Source organism: Dreissena polymorpha, chromosome 8, assembly GCF_020536995.1.
Source record: "Dreissena polymorpha isolate Duluth1 chromosome 8, UMN_Dpol_1.0, whole genome shotgun sequence".
NCBI classification, from domain to species: Eukaryota; Metazoa; Mollusca; class Bivalvia; order Myida; family Dreissenidae; genus Dreissena; species Dreissena polymorpha.
In genome coordinates, this window is record NC_068362.1 from 84,198,922 (window position 1) to 84,215,322 (window position 16,401).

Genomic DNA, 16,401 nt, shown 5'->3' on the forward strand with positions numbered 1-16,401 from the left:
GTTTTACTGTAACAGAACTTTTTTAAAGATAAGTGGTACATAAATTACACGTGAATTTTTTATGCCACCCTTCGAAGAAGAGGGGGTATATTGCTTTTCTCATGTCGGTCTGTCGGTCGGTCCGTCCACCAGGTGGTTTCCGGATGATAACTCAAGAACGCTTGGGCCTAGGATCATGAAACTTCATAGGAACATTGATCATGACTCGCAGATGACCCCTATTGATTTTGAGGTCACTATGGGTCAAAGGTCAAGGTCACGGTGACCTGAAATAGTAAAATGGTTTCCGGATGATAACTCAAGAACGCTTATGGCTAGGATCATGAAACTTGATAGGTAGATTGATCAGGACTCGCAGATGACCCCTTTTGATTTTCAGGTCACTAGGTCAAAGGTCAAGGTCACGGTGACCCGAAATAGTAAAATGGTTTCCGGATGATAACTCAAGAACGCTTATGCCTAGAATCATGAAACTTCATAGGTAGATTGATAATGACTGGCAGATGACCCCTATTGATTTTCAGGTCACTAGGTCAAAGGTGAAGGTCATGGTGACCCGAAATAGTAAAATGGTTTCCGGATGATAACTCAAGAACGCTTATGCCTAGAATCATGAAACTTCATAGGTAGATTGATAATGACTGGCAGATGACCCCTATTGATTTTCAGGTCACTAGGTCACAGGTCAAGGTTACGGTGACCCGAAATAGTAAAATGGTTTCCGGATGATAACTCAAGAACGCTTATGCCTAGGATCATGAAACTTGATAGGTAGATTGATAATGACTCGCAGATGACCCCTATTGATTTTCAGGATTTTCAGGTCACTAGGTCAAAGGTCAAGATCACAGTGACAAAAAACATATTCACACAATGGCTGTCACTACAACGTAGAGCCCATATGTGGGACATGCATGTTTTACAAACAGCCCTTGTTTTTAAAAGATATTTCTTGTTATATTTGATCAAGAATGTAACCCGCCTCCCTGATTTTCTGAATGGGTCAAGTTCCCCACGGGTACAACTTCCCCGTACCCTGAAATGTTTTTTCGTACCCAAATTTATTTTCTTACCCAATTTTTTTTTTCGTAACCAAATTTTTGTTTGTACCCATTTTTTTTTTTGGCATAATTTTTGTACCCAAAATTTTCGTACCCATTTTTTTTCTTACCCAAAATTTTCGTACCCACATACACAATTGTGGTGATGTATATAAACTTAAATTGATGTTTTTATATCCATTTTTTCAAAAGCATTGTCACACCAGTACTGTCAGTACTTTAATTTTGTTTGAGTCTTTTCATAGCAAAAATCTAGTTTATGCGGAAAATGTTGTCCCTCATTAGCCTGTGCAAACTCACAATATTCAACTACACTGGTTGTTGTGGGTTCAATGACATAAATTTTGGCTAATATCATGAAGGAGCGGGTAGGGCCACCAACCTGTCTTGCTGTTGAATATGGATAATAAAATGTGCCATCCTATGTAAATACCTACATGTATGCTGTTGAATGTAGATATGTTCTGTTCCCTGGCAAAACCTGTATTTATGACTTAAAGATCATTTCTCAGATTTATATGAGACCAGGGCCCGTATTCACCAAACAATTCTTAGACTTAAGTCTAAAGATAAAGAATAAAGAAAATTCTTTAAATTATAGTATTCAAGAATTTCTTTAATTTCGAGTCAAACTCTGCAGGAAACATCTCTATCTATATTATTCTTCATATAGAACATTTTGTTAATTATATAATCACCAGTGGAGGCCTGTATATATTCAAACACTAAACACATTTTTCTTGGTTCTAAGTCTATTCTTTATTCTTAAGTCTAAGAATCGGTTGGTGAATTCGGGCCCAGATCTGATAAAACTGTCCTTAATGCATGTGTGTAAAGTGTTGTCTAAGATTAGCCTGTGCAATCTGCACAGGCTTTATCAGTGACAATACTTTCCACATAAACTGGACTTCCGCTAGGGAAAGGACTTCTTATGAAGGAATAAAAACATAAAAGTAAAGAGTGTTGGCCCTTATAAGCCTTATCTGGGATGACATCTATGCACATGCACTTATTCAAGTTTTCCCAGGATATCGAGGCACATATGTGCCGTCCCATGGCAAAACCTGAATTTATTACTAAAAGAACATTTGTTAGATTTATATGTTAAATGATTGACATGTTATTGAATGCTGTAACAAAAATAAGTCATTATGTTATGTTGCTATGACACCACAATGTTAGGGTGCGAGATTTACCAAATGTCATGGCTGGATGTCACCTATACAAATGTACATGTGTTGACATGGAACAACAAAGTTGATGCTTAAGTAATAAGTTTTAATTTACTGTTGTTTAATGGTCAGTGAACAAGTATTAAGTGTACTGATACAGATGGTTGAAACGACACGCAAGTAAATGAATCATATAAAAATAATGCTTTATACAATGTTTTATATTTCTCAATCATTATTTTTTGCTCACAGCCTGAGAAACTTGCCGAAAGCTTCCTGTACTTCTGCCAGGGTCTTGGAGTCGGTAAGCATCTCTGTTGTTAAAAACCAGTCAAAATAATCTTCTGCACATTTCTAGACATATTCATTTTAGCTCACCGGAGCTCTTATTGCTCATGTAGGGTTGTAAGGATATTGTGATGTTTGTTTATCTGTCAGTGTGTGTGTATTTGTGTGTGTGACATACTTGTGTATACTTTAAACAGCTTCTCCTCTTTAACCACTTAAACTTAAATTGACGATACACATGAACTTTTTTTTTCAATTTTTAAAATCTTGCCTGCATATGCCAGTCAGCCGGGCAAAAATTAGATTTAAACTTGAAACCAGAAAAAAACGCAGGTATCTTCAACTGGTGCCATTGTAGTCAAAACTTTCCCTGCCCAGGAGGTCATTTTGTTTCTTTATTTGTTTAAAATGAAAACTTGAAAATCTTTTTTTCTGAAACTGCTGTGGGGTCAAAATTAGCCTTTCTTTGGGGTCACTTTTACTTATTTATATAATGACTGTAGTGTTTGATATTTCACAAATTGATTGTGTGATGAAGTATTTCATGAGCCCACAGGTCAAGTGGAATACAATTTCACACAATTAAAGAGTGAGATACAAACAATCTGAACACTACGACCATGAAACATTCCATTTATTATAAAACTTACATGAAACCAACACAACAACATAAAATAGTAGTGAACTACATGTAGATCTATGCTAATATTTACATGTTATCATGTGACATCATTAAAAAGTCTGGGGTTTCCATCAGTTTATAACAGTAAAGGATTTTTCACTGTGAGTAAAGGAATTCTGATCTAGGTCTTTAATATTGTATACCAAAAATACACCATTATTTCAGTCTTATTATTTGTATGTAGGGCCTATAATTATATTTTAACAGTTGCACACACTATCCTTTCAATGCGTCATTGTCGGACCACGTACTATTTTAAAGTTCCCCGGGTACCGATAAGAATACTCAAAAATTCCCGTGGTAAGGAAAATATACTACAAAGTACCCGAGAGTATGGCTGGGTATACCCATTGTACATTGTAGTATGCTTAAGAGGATCCAGGGTACTTTTAATTAGTAGACCAATTGAGCCCTATTCATACACGGGCCCTATTGCTTACAGTGAACCTATTCATACACTGGCCCTATTGCTTACAGTGAACCTATTCATACACTGGCCCTATTGCTTACAGTGAACCTATTCATACACTGGCCCTATTGCTTACAGTGAACCTATTCATACACTGGCCCTATTGCTTACAGTGGGCCAGAGTCCGCACTATCCTATTTATTCATTGGTGCTATTGCTTACAATGAACCTATCCATTCGCTGGCACTATTGCTTACAGTGGACCTATTCATTCACTGGCCCTATTGCTTACAATAGACCTATTCATTCACTGGCCCTATTGCTTACAGTGAAACTATTCATTCACTGGCTCTATTGCTTACAATGGACCTATTCATTCACTGGCCCTATTGCTTACAATGGACCTATTCATTCACTGGCCCTATTGCTTACAGTGAACCTATTCATTCACTGGTCATATTGCTTACAGTGATCATATTCATTCACTGGCCCTATTGCTTACAGTGAACCTATTCATTTACTGGCCCTATTGCTTACAGTTGACCTATTCAGGGGTGGCGAAATCTCAAAAAACTATACTTGTCCACGGACAACCATTTAGGAAATTTAACTTGTCCGTTGCTGAACTACACTTGTCCGTTAATGTTTATATAAATTATATGATTACATGTATAATGTAAAACAATGTGGAATATACCAAAATGAGTATGATTTGCTTATAGTTGTATTTCAATAGTACATTCATTATAGCAGTATATAATAAACAATATTAAGACTTTCTAAAACTTTTAATCTTGCAAAGCTATTGTTATTAAAATATGTGTTGAACATAAGTACATCGTAATCTTAACCAATTAAACTAGTCCAATATGTCGACCTCATCAGACTGAGGCTCTGCGCCGCTACTGGTAGCAATTTGATTATCATCAACGGGTAACCATTGAAAATCTGTGAGCCACGTTTCTTGAAAAGTTCTGGTGCGTTTACTTAGATCATATTTTTTATCATAATCTTTCTTAGTTTTTTTGGGAGGTGGACTGCTCAAAGCTTAGGGTTTCTGCTCCGTTGTTGAAGACATTTTTACCATTAAAGTCGTCTAAAATAACAAGGTAGACCGTGTTTTGATTATCTTACTTTGATACTTTTTATTTCCGTCTGATGATAAAAATTAAGAAACCAGTCTGTACACTGTCTAACAGTCGGGCCAAATGTTTAAAATGCGGCATGCTCCTGGTCTCTTATAGAATAAGGGAGATCACTGCACAGGAGAGTGCCCGTATTTTAGCTTGATTGCTCCGCAAATAGCACTGACAATGTTATCGCATGTCAACTGTTTTGTAAAACTTAATTACGACTTTAATACAATGTATTTTTTTGTATACCTGGACCCGACTTTTAAAAAACTTGTTGTCCACGGACAACTTAATTGAAAAAAATCAGTTGCCCAGACAAGCAAATGTACGACTCGAGCAACTCGGACATTTGATTTCGCCACCCCTGCCTATTCATACACATGCCCTTTTGCTTACAGTTTACCTATTCATTCACTGGCCCTATTGCTAACAGTGGGCCAGAGTCAACATTCTACCCTATTTATTCACTGGCCGGATTGCTTACAAGGAACCTTTTCATTCACTGGCCCTATTGCTTACAATAGACCTATTTATTCACTGGCCCTATTGATTACAGTTGACCTATTCATACACAGGCCCTGTTGATAATAGTTGACCTATTATTTCACTGGCCGTATTGCTTACAGTGGACCTATTCATTCACTGGCCCTATTGATTACAGTTGACCTATTCATACACAGGCTCTATTGATTACAGTTGACCTATTCATACACTGGCCCTATTTCATACAGTGGGCCAGAGTCCACACTCTACCCTATTAATACGCTTTCCCTATTTCTCACAGTGTGCCCATTTATACACTGTCCCTATTGCTGTCCATATTTAATCCTATTTTCACACGGTCCCTTGTGCTTACAGTGGGTGGAGTGCCGATGCCCCGTGTCTCACGATCCGGCTCCATGGACGCAGACCTCTCCAGGCTGAACATGCGGACCCGCAGTATGTCCATGGAAGAGGCCGACCTACCCAAGGGAGTCTACTCTACCAGCCCTCCCAGGTTTGAAAGCACCAGCCCCAAGTCTGACAACCCCATCAATGACACCATCGATGAGTAAAGGGGGAGCTTTGTAAAGGGAGTGCATTTTAATCCAATAGGGTTGGGGTTGAAAGGATTGGCAGTTCAGCCAGCAACTGATTTAGGAATTGATTTCGTACATAGAAAGTTGTTATCTTATATATGAATTTGATGCAGACAAAATTTGTTAGACCTAGTTCTTGTTTTTCACTGGACAAAGCGAACATAGCAGAAATTATTTTGTAACTATGTATTTGAGTCTTATAAAGGCAACATTTGTGAGTTGGATATTTTGTTCCGGAAAGTGTGTGGCACTTCCACACATTTATGCATGTTTTGTAGACAGTCGTTGCAAATGATTGTAAACAGGTCGATGTTGCTTTTGAGAGATGTCACCAGTTTTGATTGTAAACAGGTTGTGTTTCTAGATGGCCATATTCATTTGAGTCAATTCTATAGCTCTTGTGGAACTGTTGAGTGAAACAGATGAACATACAAACACCTTTAATCATGTAGTTTATAATTGTTGTTTTTATGTATACAAGAAAAAACTGTACAAACATATTATTATATATATGTGTAAAGGAAACTCAAGGTGGTGGTTTTAGACTATTTAAGTGTTTTTAAGGTCTTATAAAAGCGCAAGATTGTATATCATATATAGATGCCGCTGTTGAAGACATATTAACAGATGTCTTGTCCTTCTATTAAGATCTAAATGGCCTCAACAAAGTTTTCAAATTAAAGAATTTTAAGTTTTAGTAGATTTTGACTAATTTTATATACATACCTACTTTTTTAGTTAGGATTGACTGCCAAGATATCTCACAGTTTTATTATTTTTTAATCTTTTGTTTTGTCTTCAAACGCAGTTATAATAGTAATTATAATGGAAGTAAATATTAAATGATAATTATAATGTTTTTATAATCTTTAAACAAGTTTCATTTTAAATGAAATCTTCAAAACTTGATCACTATATCAGTCTCCATGAAAGTCTGTTTGACATTGGACAATCTCTGTAAAAGTTTATGAGGGCCAGTAAGATTTATCAGAATACTCTCTCTAATGGCTGATGAAAATTCCGGTATAGTACATGTACCTTATTTGTATTTGAATTGCAAATCGAATAAAGTCCACAACTGTAATAGTTACAAGATTACAAGACCATGTGGCCAGTAATGTATTAATGACTTTCTTGGAGACTGCTACATGGAATCTCAAAAGCATGCTTTTGTTTAATTAGTCCCCTACCGGTTTCACCGGAGGGGACTTATGGTTTTTGCTCTGTCTGTCAGTCAGTCAGTCTGTCACACTTTTCTGGATCCTGCAATAACTTTTAAAGTTCTTAATATTTTTTCATGAAACTTGGAACATGGATAGATGGCAATATGGACATTATGCACGTCACTTCATTTCCTTCCTACGTAAAAAATTCTGGTTGCTATGGCATTAAATAGACTAGAAATACTGCTGAAAATGGTGGTTTTCTTGATACTTCGATAACTTTAAAAGATCCTCATATTTTTTCATGAAACTTTAAATATGGATAGATGGCAATATGGACATTATGCACGTCATTTCATTTTGTTCCTACATCAAAAATTCTGGTTGCTATGGCAACAAATATATTAAAAACAATCTGAAAATAGTGGAATTTCTGACAATTGTGGAGCCAGTAGGGGACTTATATTGCTTGGAAAAAGTCTTGTTTCTATAAGTTAATTTGAAATTATTTTTTTCTAAGAAGGTTTTACGAAAAATGTTTATTTAAACTATTTCTGTTGTTTCCAGTTCATGATGTTATTTCTATTCCAGTCGTATCAATAGGATGAAACAGGTGTCCGGTAGTGACGTGAAACTAAAAGTGGTGTAAGAGGGATGATTGTTCAATGTTCTTTCATTGTTTTGGCAGTTTGTGCTACATGCTAATCTTGAATAAAGCTTATGTTTCATAATAAAATGATGTCATTATAAATTAGCTAGATTCTCAATACAATCTTAACAAGAAGATGTTTATTAACATATTTTAGGATTAGCATTTATAGTGTTGACCTTGTATTGTTTGATTTTCAGTTGCATTTCCAGTTTTTACTGTCTAAACGGATGTGGCAGTTATCTAGAATACATTGCATTGCTTTAACATGGTTTCCTTGTAGATCTCAATGTACCCTTGCCAAAAATGTGTTGTCTGGGAAATTAGATAATTTTTCCACTAAATATTGTTGTTTGTAAAAGTTAAAATTTTATTTTTTATGAGTTATACAGTTTGAATTCAATTATTGGGTACTATAATGTGTCAATTACCGTAAACACATTTTTAAAACACATTTCTCTTTTTATGCCTCCACTTTACGATGGGGGCAGGCACAAAGAATCACTCTTGTCTGTCCATCCTTCTGTTTGTCCCACTTTTTAGCTCACCTGATTGCCCATGTGAGCTTTTGTGACCGGTCTTGTCCGTCGTCCGTCTGTCCGTCCACATTTGTTTGTTAACACTCTAGAGGCCACATTTATTGTGCGATCTTTATGAAACTTGGTTTTGAAGATTTGTCTCAATGATATCTCGATCGAGTTCGAAACTGGGTCATGCCGTGTCAAAAACTAGGTCACTATGTAAAAAAAACACAAAAAAACTTGTAAACACTGTAGAAGTCACATTTCATGCCAAATCTTCATGTAACTTTGTCAAAATATTTGCCTTAATGATATGTTGGTTGAGTTCAAAAGTGGTTCCGGTCCGTTGAAAAACATGGCCGCCAGTGGGTGGGGCAGTTTTCCTTATTTGACTATAGAGAAACCTTGTAAACACTCTAGATACATTGGTTTTATTGATTTCTCAAACAAGTTGGAAAATGGCTCAGATTGGTGAAACACACTTTTTATCTCACCTGATTGCTCAGGTGAGGTTTTAGGATTGGTCTTTGTCCGCCGTCCGTCCACATTTGGTTTGTAAACACTCTAGAATTCACATTTCTCAAGCATTCTTTATCAAAGTTGCTGAAAGATCTCAGTCAATTTTGATAATGAGCAAAATCACATAATTAATGCCATAATTATTGCCCTTAGATTGTCTAAATTTTCATTATATTATGCAAAATCCTTGTAAACACTATAGGTCACAAATTTGTTTCAGATTTTATGAATCTTGGTCATAATATTTATTTTCGTAAGCAAAGTTTGATGTTTGGTTAGGGGGGGGGGGGGTCAACACAAAATAAAGATAACCAGGTCAAATCTTACAAAAACAAAAACACTCCATGCGCCAGAGTTTTGTTTTAAATAATGACGAAACTTGACCCGGATGTTTGTCTGGGCATTATCTAGGTAAAATTTACATTTGGTAAAGATTGAATGAACCTACTCCTCTCAGGTGAGCGAACTAGGGCCATTTGGTTCTCTTGTGCATGTCTAGCGTAACTCAAAAAGAATTGGTGCTGGAGTGATGAAACCATGCAATTAAAGTAATCAGCATCTTGCGCATCTTCATATTTGTTTGTTTTGTGTATTTGTAGTTTTAGACAAAACAGGAATATGGGGGCATCCATGTCGTTCTGGCACGTTTAAAGTTTTGTCAGAATTACATTTATGACATAAATATTTTGTGAAAATTATCTTATTAACTGTTGTTTCTTCCATACGCTACTTCCATTTTATGTTCAATTTTGGATGCTGTAGACTGTTACAAAAAGTTACAAGTGAGTGTGAAAATGTGTTATACGATGATGAAACGTATCACAGATATAGCATTTTCACACTGAACCATTATTTGTAGTTTCTGACATGCTGCCCTGTCTGTGTAAGGTTAGATCTGTTGGAACATGGCCGCTGATATTGCACAACACCAATAGACATATGTTGTCGCCCCGCAACTACCAAAGCTCGCATTCCTTCGCTTATTCTTAAATGAAATATAAGCCAATTAACTCTATCAATGTTATGTCAATAGGTCACAGGATAATTATGCTTTATATATTAGGGAATCAAATTCAAAAAGGATGTGTCCAAGGATCAAAGCAGAAATATGCAAAGTATATTAGTTTATTAAATTCAACTTTAATATGTCAATCGGTAACAACACAATTATCGGCTAAATATCAGCCAGTCAAATTCAAAGAGGATGGATGAATGAGGCAGAGCAGAAAAACAGAAATTATGTTAGCAAATCAATTGTGAATAGGATTTGTCAATGGGTAAGAGTACATAGATGCCTAGTATATGCCATATTACAGTTACCAGTATGTAGTAAAGGTTTTACTTAGTCTAAAGTTTGATGGAATTCAGAGACACTGTAATCATTAAACAAATGGTAGAGGGTAACCTACTCTGCGATTTCACTCATTAATGATTTGATGTAAATGTGCACATTTCACTGAAAAAAGTTTGCTCTATGGAAACCGATATTATTAACGACATTAATACCTTTCATGGGTTAATATTTCATATTATCAGACTCTGGTTTAGCTTGAGAAAGTTCTTAGTCATAGGCATTGTTCCTAAGCTTGTTTGATGTTTTTACTTTTTAAGTTTTATTCCTTGCAGTAGCTGAACAGTAGTGCTGTGATTAACAGTTACCATGACGACATGTAGCACGTGTGTTCATAAAAATGCATCAGTAACCGTTATGTGGTCATCTGTTATCTAGTCAGTATGTGATGCATGCTTTAGTTTCCACACTTTACCTTGAAGAAAACTGCAAAAGACATAACTTTTAGAAATGTGTGTAACGTCATATGACAAACTTTCAATTTATGTGTAGTTTATGATTCTTTTAAAATGTTCCTCTGTGCTTTTGTTTGTAATAATTTCATGAAAATTCTGAGCTTACATTATAATAATGCTTGGAATTATAAAATTCATTGACATGATTTAACATTTAAAACTTTATGTCTGCATTTAGGAACATTCCTCTTTTGATAAGAGTGTTTTGATTAAATCATTGTATTGATGTTAAACAAGTGAAGCAGCAGTGTTTCTGGTCAAACATGCAAAGACCTTGTGCTTTGTTTAGATTTGTGTATTCAGGGTTATTACTAACACTGTATATATTTCAAAGTCACATGTATTTCTAGTAATTAAATAAATGGTTCCTTACACAGTTCTATTTGTTCTTGAGAACTATTTCTTATTTAAAGACTATGAGTCACCTGCAGAACAATCATAATCTCAACAAATAAGATCGTCATTTAAAGTAAATTGCGACACATGTACTGTCCAAAGAGCGTTACTTGTTGTTTCAAAACAACCTTGTTTTGGGTTAAATTAAATTTTATGCAGCCTAATTATTCACATTACAAATATATGTTCTTGTTTTTATTTACAAGTTGTATTGGTGTTGCCTTATTCATATGTACGCGAAGACTTTTGGTAGAAAGGCATCACGAAAGTACAACTTAATAACTTATCGAAATATTTATTGGATGTAAAAAAGGACAAATGGGCGTTATCTAAAAACTATTTTGAACCCTCTTTCAACATAAAGTACAGAGAGCCATCTTTTAAAAATATCCTCAATGAGTGCATTGATTGAAAAGACCTTGTCTCCACTCTGATGCAAAGCAAACGATACACACGCAGATTGTCGCGCTTATAATTCAATCAGCATTATGGTGAACTTACAGATGATTAATTATTCAATTCATTTTCATAATCATGCTACATGTCATACAATATTAACAATATTTTATCCTTAATAAAATATCTTAGTACATCCCTTTGCCAAATGTTTGACGCAAAACAAACATTGTTTATGATATTTGAAAGTTTCAAGTTTGAACTGATCTGTTTACGTTCCTGTTGTGTTTTGCTTCTCGCTGCAAGTGGCAATATTGTCGTTAGGCTGCTTATGTTACGTCATTGCTTTTTAATTTGACGTCCAAGCGAGAGAGGCGAATATAATACAAGAGGTAAATACTTATTTGTTGTAGGTAGTTAAATTGTCTTTGAAAGCTCATACAAATTACACGTAATTCTAATGACCATGGAAACGTCTACACTATAATACCGGGCAAAAACATGGGTAATCTGTTGTACCTTGGGTGATTTCGTCTCTCAATCATTAAGATGCTTTCTGAATGTGAACAAATTGTGGTGTGAAAAAAGTACCAAGTACCAATTCATTCATTTCTGATATATCAACAATGTTTTCAACGTCTCTCTCCTATACGAATCTCAAATAAAATACAATGTATTTTCTTACGTATCGCAAATAAACAAAACATGTATAATTTTCAATAAATTTTCTGTATTAGGTAAAGCATCTAGAAAGTTTATTGTCTGCATGAAACATGACAAGCATCAAACTGATATAATAATTCAACAACTACATACGTGATCCGCATATTTTGATATATATTTTTTTATTCAAAATTAAACAATACCTTAATTATTAAGTTCGAAAATGTATTCATACTGTAATTTTAGTTAAAATACAAAAATGAAAACAAACACAAACTTTAAAGTATGTCTTAACAGTTCGACTGTTCAAAGCTGAATGACGGAAAACCGCCAAACCCATTGCATTATGGAAAAATATTTTTCTTCTAATTGATAAACTCAAACGATGAAAATTGTATTACACTTAACTTGTTATGAAAAATCTTCCCTTAATTTTAAATACATCGATATATTTTCCCATGAATGTTAATTACGACTTTAGTACACACATACCGACCTGAAGCTCATGCACGTCATCCAACTTAAGATAAACTTATTTATGAACTAAGTTCACTGTTATGCGAATGCAGCTTGCAGTGCAATACACTGTGATCCTTTCCTCAGGAAGCTCTTAATTCGTCATCTGATACATGATTAATGAATATACAAACGTATTTTTAATGGTTTGAACATCTTAAACTTTCTGATTGTGCATTTGGTATCAGATCGACCTGAACGTCTTATTATAAACGAAGCATAATCTTACGTTAGTGTTACACTGCTTGGGTCAGCGATAGCTAATAACGTCATCTTACTCGGTCGCCCGCCGAAAACAACGCACACATTTTCACCCTAAAGGCGTTGCAGATGAAAACTGAAGCGACAAAAGTCGACGAGTGTCTACGGTACAAAGTCAAAGTGAATAAACTAATTAGTCGCCTAACTATTCAACCAACAAACAATCACAACACACATGAAAATTAAGTAGTTTCATAATAGATGTATCCTCATTTTATTTACTTGTGAATGTACATGCTTACTCATACTACTTGGGGCCTACGCTGTTTCACCTTAATATGATAAAATATTGTGTATGTGATTAAGGTTTTATCGTACGTAGAGTTATGACCTCAATAGCAGGCAAAAACTTAAGTTGTACCTTTGGGCGTCGAAGAAGAAGACGAATTCACAATTCATGCTCTCGTCGAATCTTTCGAAAATGCGGAATTTATCCGCTCAATCCCAGTTGATGATATCAGTGCAGTAAAGGTTGACTTGGCCATACATCATGTTAAAGTCAGTCAGCTTAAACCCTCGAGTCTGATGCGTTGAATGAATCGAATGATTTTTGCGAGAATTACACTCGTCGTATGTGTTTGGAGAGCTGAGTTTTATTTCTGGTGATTACGGAGTACTTACTTTTGACATCGAGCAAACAGCGAGAATAAAATGGAAAGCGAGAACTCGGACATGCCGTGCATAGCATCGTTAGTACTGATGGCTGTAAAAAAAAATATGACGTGTTTTTACTTTGAAATCGATTTACACCATGACGCCGTATTTCAGAAGTAGATCGCATTGAAACTTAATCTCGTGTCTCAGAGGACAACATCAACTGTGACCTTTCCGGTAGACCTATCGTCTACAATTGAAACAAAACACTCACTGATCCAAATAAGGAAAGCGGTTCTGCGCAACACACATGAGTTAAAAAAGTTTCTTTCATCATCAATCGTAGATTGGAAAGCAGGAAACGAGCAAAACGCAAAAGACGAGCGTTCGAAGAAACGAAAAGGAAAACAGCTAGAAGAAAAGAATTGATAACACCCAAGAAGAGAAATAAAAGCGACCTCAGAGAGATCGTCATAATTGAAACGAATACTATTTTACGAGCAAAGGGGTCAGTAGAACCTGATAAATCTTATGCAAGAGAGAATGGCGAAAGGCGGAAAATTAACTTACAAAAACGGACGTACAGGCATGTAACTATTAGCATATGCATGAAGAATCTAAGAGCAATAGGCTTGTTATTTTCCTAGTATACATTCTGCGATCATTTACTTAGCAAATTTTATAATAAGCGCCATTTTCAATTTACGTGCTATCTGTTAACATACTACTACTACTACCACCATTACCACTAATTGTATATAGTAATACTAATACTGCTAACGCTGCTGCTTCTACTACTAATTTTAATAATACTGATACTGATGATATTTTGATGATGTCGAGGATGATAATGATCAATGGGGGTATTGATAGTAATTAAGAGGCTTAATATAGAGGTGATCGCGATGATGATACCAATTATACCATTAATAATAATAATATAAATAGAGAATGCACTAATGAATTTCTATTCAGTTTGCAAAAATATGTCACATATTATTAGCAAATAAGCTTATCTTTTGTCATAAAATTTCGTCAATTATACATTGTGCATTTTCAGAGATGAAGAACATCGTTCTTAGGAACACACATGTGGTCAGAATTCTCTTCTACAGGCGGCGGAGTCTGGTTTCGATGGGATCATTCATGGTGCACCATCAGCAGAATAGTTTTGATATGTACGCAGTTACCGTGATGGAGTAACAACGGGCTATTGCCAATTTAAAACGGGAATTGGTCAGCTTTGTTCATGAAATAATATCCCTAAACAAGGCAAAGTCTCTGTAATATCTCAGGCCGTTGGATATTGCTTTTGTAACTATAATCTGCGTGTTGGCCATCATCAAAGCAGTGATATAAATTGCGAAAAAAAGGACACTGATATTGCTTAATTCGATGTAGAAAAAAGGTTGTCCGCCAACTGTCTGGTGGGAACATGAAAATAGTGGAATTACCGACGAAAAAAGGAATTTAACTGAAAGCGCATTGTGTTTGTGTTGAAGCTGATACCGTGTTTGCATAGCACTTATCATGTTATTATATGTATGGCATATGACTTGCATGCCATAGATAAAATGAGTGTATGATATGTTCGTAACAGACGCTATGTTTTTACATTAATAACTGTTGTTTTTGTTATTAAACTGTTTTGTTATTTGCAAATAACGGTTGTTTGTTTTAATAAAGTTCTTTTGTTGAAAAAAAGCATTTGTATTAACGCAATCGATAACCTGATAAAACGCATTTCCAAATACTGCTGTGCTCAAGACCACTACATATATCATGCAAGCAAATTTTGCATAGTATGACAAAACACTAAATTTACTGCACCGTTTAGTTCGAAATGGTTCAACAATTTTCAAGTCTTCATTATCGAACAATAATTCAAAAGTTCAGAATTAAAGATCTGCAGCAAAACACGTCAGAAGCGAAAAAAGCCTAGTTCCGTTAAAAATAATAGCTTTACTTTCGAGTAAATATATTTATGTTTACAAATGAAATGTATATGTTTTTAAAACATGGCTGTGGCGTCATCTTCTCACTGTACCTTTAATCTAGTATTGAACTTGCTTTTGTCCGTTGTTTGCTCTAGTTTACACCTCTGTATTATGAAATCATGCCTCAATTTGTTAAACTGATTTAAGAGATTGTTTTATGGCAAAAAGCAAAATTAGAGTGAATATTTGGCTAGTGTTGTGAATAATTAGAAAGATTGTAGCATGTAAATGAAAATTAATTCTATATTCACACTCGTATTGTAATACTTGCAACATGAGAATGTTTTTTACCTTACGGCAGTATCATGGAATGCAATTAGGAAAGATATCCAAACGAATAAGATTTTTCATAAGTTCATGTGCACTAAATAAAAATAAAGTAAACTTGATCAAAAACACCTTTGTTTATACAAATATATAAACAACATGCAATACACATTTTGTTTCCTGGGTCGGGGTCAAACTTGTTTCAAATTGTTCGTTTTATTTGTTATTCTCAAATTATACACGTTTCTTAAAAAAACCATGTATACACACGTATTATTTTAGGTTGAAATGAATATAAGGTAAAGCAAAACATTCCTTTGTCCCAATCCTCACCATCCTTCGATGTTATGGATACTATTTCATCCTTAAATAAAATAGCGGGTTTGAGATGAAAGAGCAGCATACGAAAATACTTTATCAGTGGTATTATTGTAAGTAAACATGACCTTTGTAACGAAATGGACATTTCTGAATTCTCATTACATTACATCTAAGTTACATGTTGTATATATTTTTTCTACACTGCATTTAAGTATGCGTGACGTATGTGTAAAATAATTAAATCTAACAATTTTATACATGACCCAGTCTTGAACTTGGCCCGTATTGTGTCAATATATACTTTTTGACAAAGTTTTATCAAGATTGTTAATAAGCGTCTTTAAGAGTTGTGTCAATGTGTTTTTTAATCAATTCGACCTAGGTACCTTTTGGTTTATTTACAATCGTGACCCTGATTCTAACTTGGCCTAGACATTGGCCATTCAAACATTATGACCAATAATAATTAATTTAAATTACTTTGAGTTGAATAAATCCTACTATCTTG

General features: G+C 34.9%; 1 protein-coding gene across 2 annotated transcripts in view; it reads left to right on the plus strand.

Annotated features, from left to right (window-relative positions):
* Positions 1-14,917, plus strand: part of LOC127842282 (uncharacterized protein ZK1073.1-like) — a 107,426-nt gene extending 92,509 nt beyond the window's left edge. The window contains exons 12-15 of one of the 2 annotated variants that reach the window (XM_052371718.1): positions 2,486-2,537; positions 5,604-5,742; positions 7,579-7,632; positions 14,369-14,917. In XM_052371718.1, coding sequence (XP_052227678.1) covers positions 2,486-2,537; positions 5,604-5,742; positions 7,579-7,632; positions 14,369-14,390 — 267 coding nt within the window. In that variant the 3' untranslated portion in view covers positions 14,391-14,917. Of the gene's footprint in view, positions 1-2,485; positions 2,538-5,603; positions 5,743-7,578; positions 10,860-14,368 lie in introns of those variants that run through there. The other variant, XM_052371719.1, reaches the window with a different exon arrangement.
* Positions 14,918-16,401: the final 1,484 nt, after the last annotated feature.